Here is a 10948-nt window from a genome sequence, read left to right as displayed (position 1 = left end):
GTTCCTTTTTTCCATCCTCCTCTCCTCACTACCACTCACCTCTACTCTCCCTCCCTCCCTCCCACCTCTCTCTCCTCCTCTCCTCCTCTCACCTCTCCCCCACTTCTCCCTCCTCCTCACCTTCCCTCCTTCATCTACAATCTATATTTTTCTTCTTCTTTTTCTTTTTCTTCTTCCTCTCTCCTCCTCTTTCTTCTTCCTTCTTCTTCTTCTTCCAAATCATTACACCAAGCGAGTAAAATAACGCCCCCCCTGAATCATTCAAATTACCCTACCAATTACTGCACAAACAAACACCTAACAAAACAAAAAAAACAAGCGTGATGAATCGTACATAATTACACTGACATTATGGAATAAAAACAACTAAAAAAAACAACTAAAAATAACAACTAAAAAACTCTCAACATAGTAATTTTATGGCAGCCGAGGATATTTATTTTTATTTACTCTTGTAATTGAAAGGTAACGTAATTGTAAGGTAACGTAATTGAAAGGTAACGTAATTGAAAGGTAACGTAATTGAAAGGTAACGTAATTGAAAGGTAACGTAATTGTAAGGTAATGTAATTGTAAGGTAATGTAATTGAAAGGTAACGTAATTGAAAGGTAACGTAATTGAAAGGTAACGTAATTGAAAGGTAACGTAATGAAAGGTAACGTAATTGAAAGGTGACGTAATTGAAAGGTAACGTAATTGAAAGGTGACGTAATTGAAGGTAACGTAATTGAAAGGTAACGTAATTGTAAGGTAACGTAATTGAAAGGTAACGTAATTGTAAGGGTAACGTAATTGAAAGGTAACGTAATTGAAAGGTAACGTAATTGAAAGGTAACCCAATTGAAAGTAATGTAATTGAAAGGTAACGTAATTGAAAGGTAACGTAATTGAAAGGTAACGTAATTGAAAGGTAACGTAATTGAATGGTAACGAATTGAAAGGTAATGTAATTGAAAGGTAACGTAGTGCAACCATAATTATATCCTTAGTATGTAAAGGTTCGCCAACAACAAAGGTTTGCCTTGGTGTGTGTGGGGGGAGGGGGAGGGAGGAGCGAGGTGGAACAGGAGAGATGAGGAGGGTAGGGAGAGGGAGGAGGAGGAGGGGGGGAGGAGGAGGGGAAGGAGAGGGGGGAAACAGAAGGCGGTAGGAAGACAAGAGGGGGGGGAGAGAGAAAGAGGATAGAGGAGAAAGAGGAAATTAATTTGAGGAACGAGTTTTTGTTACGACAGAGGTTAAGAGAGAGAGAGAGAGAGAGAGAGAGAGAGAGAGAGAGAGAGAGAGAGAGAGAGAGAGAGAGAGAGAGAGAGGAGAGAGAGAGAGAGACTCAAGCAAGGGAAATATATTTATGTTCATCCAGGTTTTTGGTTCATAAATATCCTTATCACGAGCCCCACACACACACACACACACACACACACACACACACACACACACACACACACACACACACACTTCCTCCACCCCTCTCTCTTTCTCTTGCAATTCCTCATTCTTCTTTCTTCTTTCCAACTTCACCTTCTTTATTCCTCCTCCTCTTACCCTTCTTCCTATTCTTCTCCCATTCTCTTTTTTTCTTTTACTTCTCACGTATTTTTTCTCATTATTAATTCCTTCTCTTCCTTCATTTCTTCGTTATTATCATTTTTTCTCCTCTTTCTTAATTACTCTTATTCATTCCTTACGTCTCTATCGTTTGCGCGTCTGCGTCTGCGTCTCTGTCTGCGTCTCTGTCTGCGTCTCTGTCTGCGTCTCCGGCAGTTTTCAGCGGCGTCTGATGCAAGAATTCCAGCCAGGAATAAGAGGGATTAAGTGCCTCTCTGTTGTTGCATGAAATCTTCTGAATCCCGGAATGATGCCAGGAATCTTGGTGTGAGGCTTAGAACACTATAAGAGGGGAGGGGGTGGTGAGGGGAGGGGGGGTGGTGGGGGAGGGGGTGGGTGGGGGGATCTGACCTTGATGCCACGCAGGTTTTGGGGAATCAGACAACTGAATAGAGGGTTTTCACACATTAGGAATTTAAGATTGAGAGACTATTCCAAACAATATGGAATTCAGAATCTATGAGTGAATCCTCCCTCCTCAACGATGCAGGAATTCGGGAATGCATGGTTATGAAATATTCCTGATAATTTGAGAATGAAAAATAGATCTAGGAATTAAAAAGTAAAATACATTTCACCCATAAATAAAAAATTCCAGATATTCCCAGCACGATTCCAAAAAAAAAATTCCAGAATATGATGAATAGATTCCCAAACAAACTTTCTGAAATTGAAAAGTCATTAAAGAAATCGAAGTTTTTATGATTCAAAACCAAAAAAAATAATAATAAAAAAAAAATGGGAGACTATCCTAAAAAATAATATTCAGAAATTCAATAGAACGACCCGTAAATAATAAATTCCAGGAAGGGGGAGGAGAGAGGGGGGGCGATTCCAAAGACTTAATTCAAGGAGTGTGAAAGCCAGAGGAGTGTATGAGGAACGCAGTAGGAATGAAGTGAGAATGAGGTCAGGATCCTGGCAATGTGGAAAACCAGGCCGTCGAAAAGTTTAGAGCCTCGATAGTTACGCTAAGCTCTCTCTCATATGACCGACCGGCTTTATCCTTTAAGGTCAGTATCTAATAACCCTGACCCTAACCTGATCTGACCTGGTGTTTCAAAATAATGCCCACGGTTTTGGAGAACGAAACCAACATTTAAACCCATATTAAGCCTGTCGACGTTGATGGCTAAACACACACACACACACACACACACACACACACACACACACACACACACACACACATTTTCGTTATTATTTACGATTGGATGAATGTGAATTACCCTTTATTATTTACTGTTATTCATTATGCATAACAGATATTAGTGCCTGAATTATATGGAGAGAGAGAGAGAGAGAGAGAGAGAGAGAGAGAGAGAGAGAGAGAGCAATCGTGTGGTTACTAATAAAACGCAAAACAGATAAAAACACAGATGATAATTAGTTAAAAAATAAAAACAAATAAAAATCATGGAATAAATGAATAAAAGACAATTGTTTACACTACAGAGAATATAACAAAACAACAACAACAAAAAACAACAACAACAACAAAACAACAAAAAAATAAAAAAATAAAAACAAAAAAAAAAAAAAAAAAAAAAACAAAAAAAAAAAAAAAACAATATAAAACAAAAAAAAAAAACAAAAAAATAAAAAAAAAAAAAAAAAAAAAAAAAAAAAAAAAAAAAAAAAAAATAAAAAACAAAAATAAAAAAAAACAAAAAAAACAAAAAAAAAAATATAAAAACAAAAAAAAAAAAAAAAAAAATAAATACAAAATAATAAAAAAAAAAATAAAAACAAAACAAAAAACAAAACAACAAAAAAAAAACAAAAAAAACAAAAAAAAAAAACAAAACAACAAAACAACAACAACAAAAAAACAACAAAAAAATATCACCAATGGCCGAGACACACTAAAAAAAATAAAAAAATGAGTAAATGAGAAAAATAAATAAAATAGAGAGATAAATGTGAAAGAATAAACAGGGAAGATTAATGATACGAACGAGAGGAAAAAATTTGTCGAGGCGGGGAAATTACTGACGGGGAAAGTGACATATGAGGGGAAATTACTGACGGGGAAAGTGACATATGAGGGGAAATTACTGAAGTGAATAAGAAATTACTGACGGGGAAAGTGACATACGAGGGGAAATTACTGACGGGGAAAGTGACATATGAGGGGAAATTTATGTATTGTGTTGATATATATATGTAAGGAAGAGGAAGGAAAGAAGGAAGGAATCTCCTCCTCTTCTTCCTCTCCTTCACTAATCCTCTTCTTTCTCTCCCTCCTTCCTTCACTTCCATCTCCTCTTCCTTTCTCTTATCCTTCACCCATCCTCCCTCTTTTAATCTTCATTTTTTCCTCCCCTTCCTCTTTTCCCTCCCTCCTCCCTCCTTCTTCTCTAGGGCCTACTTGAAGACTCCAGTAGTATTTCAAGAAGATACACACTTAACTGTATCACACACACACACACACACACAACAACAAACTTGAAATGGAAAGATTCTTGCAAAATAAAAACACTAAAACTATATATTACATCAAGACATTTACAACTGTTGGGTTTAAAATTATATGTTATATGATAGTAGAGAGAGAGAGAGAGAGAGAGAGAGAGAGAGAGAGAGAGAGAGAGAGAGAGAGGAGAGAGAGAGAGAGAGAGAGAGAGAGAGAGAGAGAGAGACACAAGCCATATAAGACAACTATAACAAGACGGTTCCCTAGAGACAGAACTGGCAAGAACTTCTTTGGTTTTTTGTTTTAAAGTATTGACTCCCATGATAATTGTTGAGGTATATGGTACAAGGTGTGTGTTGAAGGAAGGGGAGGAAGGGAGGAAGTGAAGGAAGGGAGGAAGTGGATGAAGTGAATGAAATGAATGAAGTGAAGGAAGGAAGGAAGGGAAGGAAGTGAATGAAGTGGAGGAAGTGAATGAAGTGAATGAAGTGAAGGAAGCGAAGGAAAGGGAAGGAAGTGAATGAAGTGAATGAAGTGAAGGAAGTGAATGAAATGAATGAAGTGAAGGAAGGAAGGGAAGTGAAGGAAGATGAAGTGAATGAAGTGAAGTGAAGGAAGGAAGGAAGAATGAAGGGAGGTGAAAGAAGAAGAAAGCTATCTATATTACCACTTCGTGTGACTCTCCCAAGATGGTGTGTGACTAAGGAGCTTTCGATGTGCCTGAGGAGAATATGACTGTAGGTGAGACTGTAGGTGAGACTGTAGGTTAGACTGTAGGTAAGACTGTAGGTGAGACTGTAGGTGAGACTGTAGGTAAGACTGTAGGTGAGACTGTAGGTAAGACTGTAGGTAAGACTGTAGGTGAGACTGGAGGTAAGACTGGAGGTAAGACTGTAGGTAAGACTGGAGGTAAGACTGTAGGTAAGACTGTAGGTAAGACTGGACGTAAGACTGTAGGTAAGACTGTAGGTAAGACTGTAGGTGAGACTGTAGGTGAGACTGTAGGTAAGACTGTAGGTAAGACTGTAGGTAGACTGTAGGTTAGACTGTAGGTGAGACTGTAGGTGAGACAGGTAAGACTGGAGGTAAGACTGTAGGTAAGACTGGAGGTAAGATCAGGTAAGACTGTAGGTGGTAAGGCTGTAGGTAAGACTGGAGGTAAGACTGTAGGTAAGACTGTAGGTAAGACTGTAGGTAAGACTGTAGGTAAGACTGTAGGTAAGACTAGTAGGTAAGACTGTAGGTAAGACTGTAGGTAAGACTGTAGGTAAGACTGTAGGTGAGACTGTAGGTTAGACTGTAGGTAAGACTGTAGGTAAGACTGTAGGTAAGACTGTAGGTGTGAGACTGTAGGTAAGACTGTAGGTAAGACTGTAGGTAAGACTGTAGGTAGACTGTAGGTAAGACTGTAGGTAAGACTGTAGGTACTGTAGGTAAGACTGTAGGTAAGACTATAGGTGAGACTGTAGGTAGACTGTAGGTTAGACTGTAGGTAAGACTGGAGGTAAGACTGAGGTGAGACTGTAGGTAAGACTGTAGGTAAGACTGTAGGTGATACTGTAGGTTAGACTGTAGGTAAGACTGGAGGTAGGAAACAGGTAAGCTCCAGGTAAATTGTGAGGAAAACAAAGATGAAGGAAGAGTCTCGGTGCGGTGAGGGAAAAGTTCCGGAGAATTTGTCTCTCCTCTATGGCCTGGTGAGGGTGGGGAGGTGAGTCAAACGAGACCATGGCCAAGAGATAGGAGACGACAAGCCCGGCCTCCACTGCTACAGGAGGAGACTAAAGGAGAAGGCATAAAGCGAAGGATAAAACAGGCATAAAGAAGCGAAGGAGAAGAAAAGATGCTGTAAAGAACGTCATTTATGAGAGGGGGGAAAAACAGCGAACGAGGGGATAAAACAGAGAACGAGGGGAAAAAACAGAGAACGAGGGGAAAAAATAATGAATGTGGGAAAAAACAAAGAACGAAAGGATAAAACAACGAACGAGGGGGAAAAAACAGAGAACGAGGGGAAAAAACAACGAATGTGGGAAAACAGCGAACGAGGAGGAAAAAAACAAAGAACGAATGAATAAAACAACGAACGAGAGGGAAAAAACAGCGAACGAGGGGAAAACACTGTAAATATTATGGAAGGTCGTCTTAAACACCGGACAGTAATGGCGGGAAGAGGAGGAGAGGTGGAGAGGTTGGGGGGAGGGGGGGAGATTACCTTTTTCTTCTACAGGTTATTGAATGTTACCGACGCAGCAGCAGGTGGAGAAGAAGGAGGAAGCCGTGATATATCTAACATGAGGGAGTGGAAAAACTCACGAATCGACTAACAACATTGGGGAGATTCTGGCAATGTACTGTAGTGTGTGTGTGTGTGTGTGTGTGTGTGTGTGTGTGTGTGTGTGTGTGTGTGTGTGTGTGTGTGTGCTGACGCGGAGAAGGGGAACGTGACCATCCATTCGCCACTGTTTTATAATGCAAGAATGATATTACAGAATTATATTAAGTGACATCAGTACAGTACAGTTATTACAAATTCAAACTACACGGACTATAATTTGTATCATGTAAAGTGTCAGGGTGTGAGTGTGTGAAACAGTTATTAAGCCAGCGAGTGATTCAGATAGTCAGTAAATGAATCGAAGAGTGAATTATGCGTGAGTGAATCTGTCAGTGTGAATGAGTGAATCTGCCAGAGTGAATGAGTGAATTCTCAGAGTGAATGAGTGAATCTGTGTGAATGAGTGAATCTGCCAGAGTGAATGAGTGAATCTGCCAGAGTGAATGAGTAAATCTGCCAGAGTGAATAACTAAACCAGGTGTAAAGTAATTAAACTCTACAGAAACTTCCTACAAATGTTTCACCCTCAAGCACACACGCACGCACACACACACACACACACACACACACACACACACACACACACACACACACACACACACCTTAATAGTCGTCCAGTGACCCAAGTCAGTTTCAAGGACATTAAGTCGGTAGTTAACGAGGTCAGGATTAACACGTGTAACAATTCTCTCGTTAATTATCATTCCCACTCTAATTACCCAGTCTCTTGTGCCCTATGCAACGAAATTAGTCTATTAAAGGGTAGTTAGATAGTTCAGTTGTTAAGTCTAGCGTATTGTTGTTGTTGTTGTTGTTGTTGATTTATGTAAGCCTATGTGTGTATACAGGAGACATTTGATTATGTTTTTCTTATGACACAAAATAACATTGTAAATATTTAACCTGACATAAATGAGCAAAAAACAATAATGTGGGTTGGGTTGGGTTGGGTTGGCTGGGTTGGGTTGGGTTGGGTTGGGTTGGGGTGGGTTGGGTTGGGTTGGGTTGGGTTGCTGTTGGGTTGGGGGTGGGTTGGGTTGGGTTGGCTGGGTTGGGTTCGGTTCGGTTGGGTTGGGTTGGGTTGGGGTTGGTTGGGTTGGGTTGGCTGGGTTGTTGGGTTGGTTGGGTTGGGTTGTTGGGTTGGGGTGGTTGGGTTGGGTTGGGTTGGGTTGGGTTGGGTTGGGTTGGGTTGTTGTTGCTGGGTTGCTGGGTTGGGTTGGTTGGGTTGTTGGGTTCGATTGGGTTGGGATGGGTTGGGTTGGGTTGGTTGGGTTGGGTTGGTTGGGTTGGGTTGGTTGGTTGGTTGGGTTGTTGTTTGGTTGCGGTGGGTTGGGTTGGGCTGGGAACACTTACCAACATCTACTGTAAACCCTTAAGCCCTGACACCAACTCCCCAACCCAAGACTCCAGACACAAGACTCCAGACACACAAGACTCCAGACACACAAGACTCCAGACACACAAGACTCCAGACACACAAGACCCAGACACACAAGACTCCAGGCGCACAAGACTCCAGACACAAGACTCCAGACACACAAGACTCCAGACACACAAGACTCCAGACACACAAGACTCAGACACACATGACTCCAGACAAGACTCCAAACACACAAGACTCCAGACACACAAGACCCAGACACAAGACTCCAGACACACAAGACTCCAGACACACAAGACTCCAGACACACAAGACTCCAGACACACAAGACTCCGGACACAAAGACTCCAGACACACAAAGACTCCAGACGCACAAGACTCCAGACGCACAAGACTCCAGACGCACAAGACTCCAGACGCACAAGACCCAGACACACAAGACTCCAGACACACAAGACTCCAGACACACAAGACTCCAGACACACAAGATCCAGACACACAAGACTCCAGACACACAAGACTCCAGACACACAAGACTCCAGACACACAAGACTCCAGACACAAGACTCCAGACACACAAGACTCCAGACACAAGACTCCAGACAACAAGACTCAGAGACACACAAGACTCCAGGCGCACAAGACTCCAGACACACAAGACCCAGACACACAAGACCCAGACACAAGACTCCAGACACACAAGACTCCAGACACACAAGACTCCAGACAAACAAGACTCCAAACACACAAGACTCCAGACACAAGACCCAGACACACAAGACTCCAGACACACAAGATCCAGACACACAAGACTCCAGACACACAAGACTCCAGACACACAAGACCCAGACACAAGACTCCAGACACACAAGACTCCAGACACACAAGACTTCAGACACACAAGACTCCAGACACACAAGAGACTCCAGACGCACAAGACCCAGACACACAAGACTCCAGACGCACAAGACTCCAGACACACAAGACTCCAGACACACAAGACTCCAGACACACAAGACTCCAGACACACAAGACTCCAGACCCACAAGACTCCAGACACACAAGACTCCAGACACAAGAGACCCAGACGCACAAGACTCCAGACACACAAGACTCCAGACACACAAGACTCCAGACACACAAGACTCCACACACAAGACTCCAGACACACAAGACTCCAGACACACAAGACTCCAGAGCACAAGACTCAGACGCACAAGACTCCAGACGCACAAGACCCAGACACACAAGACTCCAGACGCACAAGACCCAGACACACAAGACTCCAGACACACAAGACTCCAGACACACAAGACTCCAGACGCACAAGACTCCAGACACACAAGACTCCAGACACACAAGACTCCAGACACACAAGACTCCAGACACACAAGACCCAGACACAAGACTCCGGACGCACAAGACTCCAGACACACAAGACTCCAGACACACAAGACTCCAGACACACAAGACCCAGACACACAAGACTCCAGACACACAAGACTCCAGACGCACAAGACTCCAGACGCACAAGACTCCAGACGACAAGACTCCAGACACACAAGACTCCAGGCACACAAGACTCAGACCACCAAGACTCCCGAACCACCAAAGCTCAGACACACAAGACTCCAGACACACAAGACTCCAGACACACAAGACTCCAGACACACAAGACTCCAGACACACAAGACTCCAGACACACAAGACTCCAGACACACAAGACTCCAGACACACAAGACTCCAGACACACAAGACTCCAGACGCACAAGAGACTCCCTAAATGATACTTGGGAGTTAATTGCAATTTGATTCGCCGATGGAAAGTTTAAATGAAGTTAGAAATCTAATCTGAAAGTTCTGAGTGTAAAACAGGTTATGACCCGTCGAGTGACCTTTGACCCGCTGAGTGATCTTTCATCCGCCGAGCGACCTTTATGACCCGTCGAGTGATCTTTGTGGCCCGTCGAGTGATCTTTGTGACCCGTCGAGTGACCTCTGTGACCCGTCGAGTGACCTCTGTGACCCGTCGAGTGACCTTTGACCCGGCGATATTTGTAAACTGATCCAGCTCAACTGGCTTAAAGGGAACTGTATAAAATAACGGAATCTCTCTCTCTCTCTCTCTCTCATGTACACAAAGCACACCCCAGGATAAAGATGTACACAGCACAACATCATGTACTGCATTACACCCCGGGAGCTGACAGCGTTTCATCTCGTATCAACCCACACAGCCCCCCCCCCCTTAAGTCTTACTCTCCACTATCTCTGTTTGTCTCTGGATTACGGCGTTAATTTCCTCTCTGGTTGAAAGCCCTTTTGTGAAGCTTTCCTGGCTGTTAACTGTGTGTAAGTCAGCCTAAGCCGGAGTGTATTAGTGTTGATCTGTTATACCTACTGAGTTTCTGTGTTTGATACCTGTTTTAAATTATAGTTTACGTGTTTATTTACTCGTATGTGTTTTGTTATTTCTCGAATATATGAGGATTAGCTCCCCAGTTTATGTTCATTTAAGATTAAACACCATGACCTAATGCATTATACCACCAACCTAATTTAACCTAAACTAACCTGATATATTATAACCAAACCTAACCATATATATTATAACCTAACCTAACCTAACCTAACCAGATATATTATAACCTATCCTAATCTAACCTAACCGATTATATTATAACCTAACATAGTATAACCTAACCTAAATTAACCTCAACCTAACCGGATATATTATTATCTGACATATACTAACCTAACCTAACCTAACCTAACCTAACCTAACCTAACCTAACCTAACCTAACGTGCCCTAACCTGATCTACACGTACTACATCAATCCACACACACACACACGCACACACACACACACACACACACAACATTACCTCCCCTACCCCTTCCCTCCCGACAACCACCCAAACAAGTAACAAGGCTCTTTAACAACCTTCCAACTACTGTACCACCCCAATTAGACCTGACCGTGAACACAAGCTCGTTCAAGAAGACTTAAGAAAGAACATGCCAAGAGGGGGAAAGGGGGGAAAAGAGGGGGAGGGGAGAGGGGAGAGAGAGAGGGGGAGAGGAAGAGAGGCATTTCACTCGCTGGTATGTATCAGTCGTCGATGGATTCAGCCTGACGGTGAATTAAATCCTCATGAAAGTTGACAAAGGTGTTAGAATCGTCATGCGAGGTTCTCTATCTGGA

The 10948-nt window shown here is 42.5% G+C and overlaps 1 protein-coding gene across 1 annotated transcript; it reads left to right on the top strand.

Moving 5' to 3' along the window:
• Positions 1-7946: 7946 nt before the first annotated feature.
• On the top strand, positions 7947-9524 carry LOC121876494 (BUD13 homolog). The gene has a single exon (XM_042381620.1). The coding sequence runs from the start codon at positions 7947-7949 to the stop codon at positions 9522-9524; it is 1578 nt and encodes a 525-aa protein (XP_042237554.1).
• Positions 9525-10948: the final 1424 nt, after the last annotated feature.

Source organism: Homarus americanus, unplaced genomic scaffold, assembly GCF_018991925.1.
Source record: "Homarus americanus isolate GMGI-L3 unplaced genomic scaffold, GMGI_Hamer_2.0 scaffold42442, whole genome shotgun sequence".
NCBI lineage: Eukaryota > Metazoa > Arthropoda > Malacostraca > Decapoda > Nephropidae > Homarus > Homarus americanus.
Note: the sequence above shows the minus strand (reverse complement) of the source record. Positions and strands in the feature narration are given on the sequence as shown.

Coding starts and splice junctions, on each gene's coding strand:
- LOC121876494 (XM_042381620.1), top strand. CDS start 7,947: ATGACTCCAGACAAGACTCCAAACACACAAGACTCCAGACACACAAGA.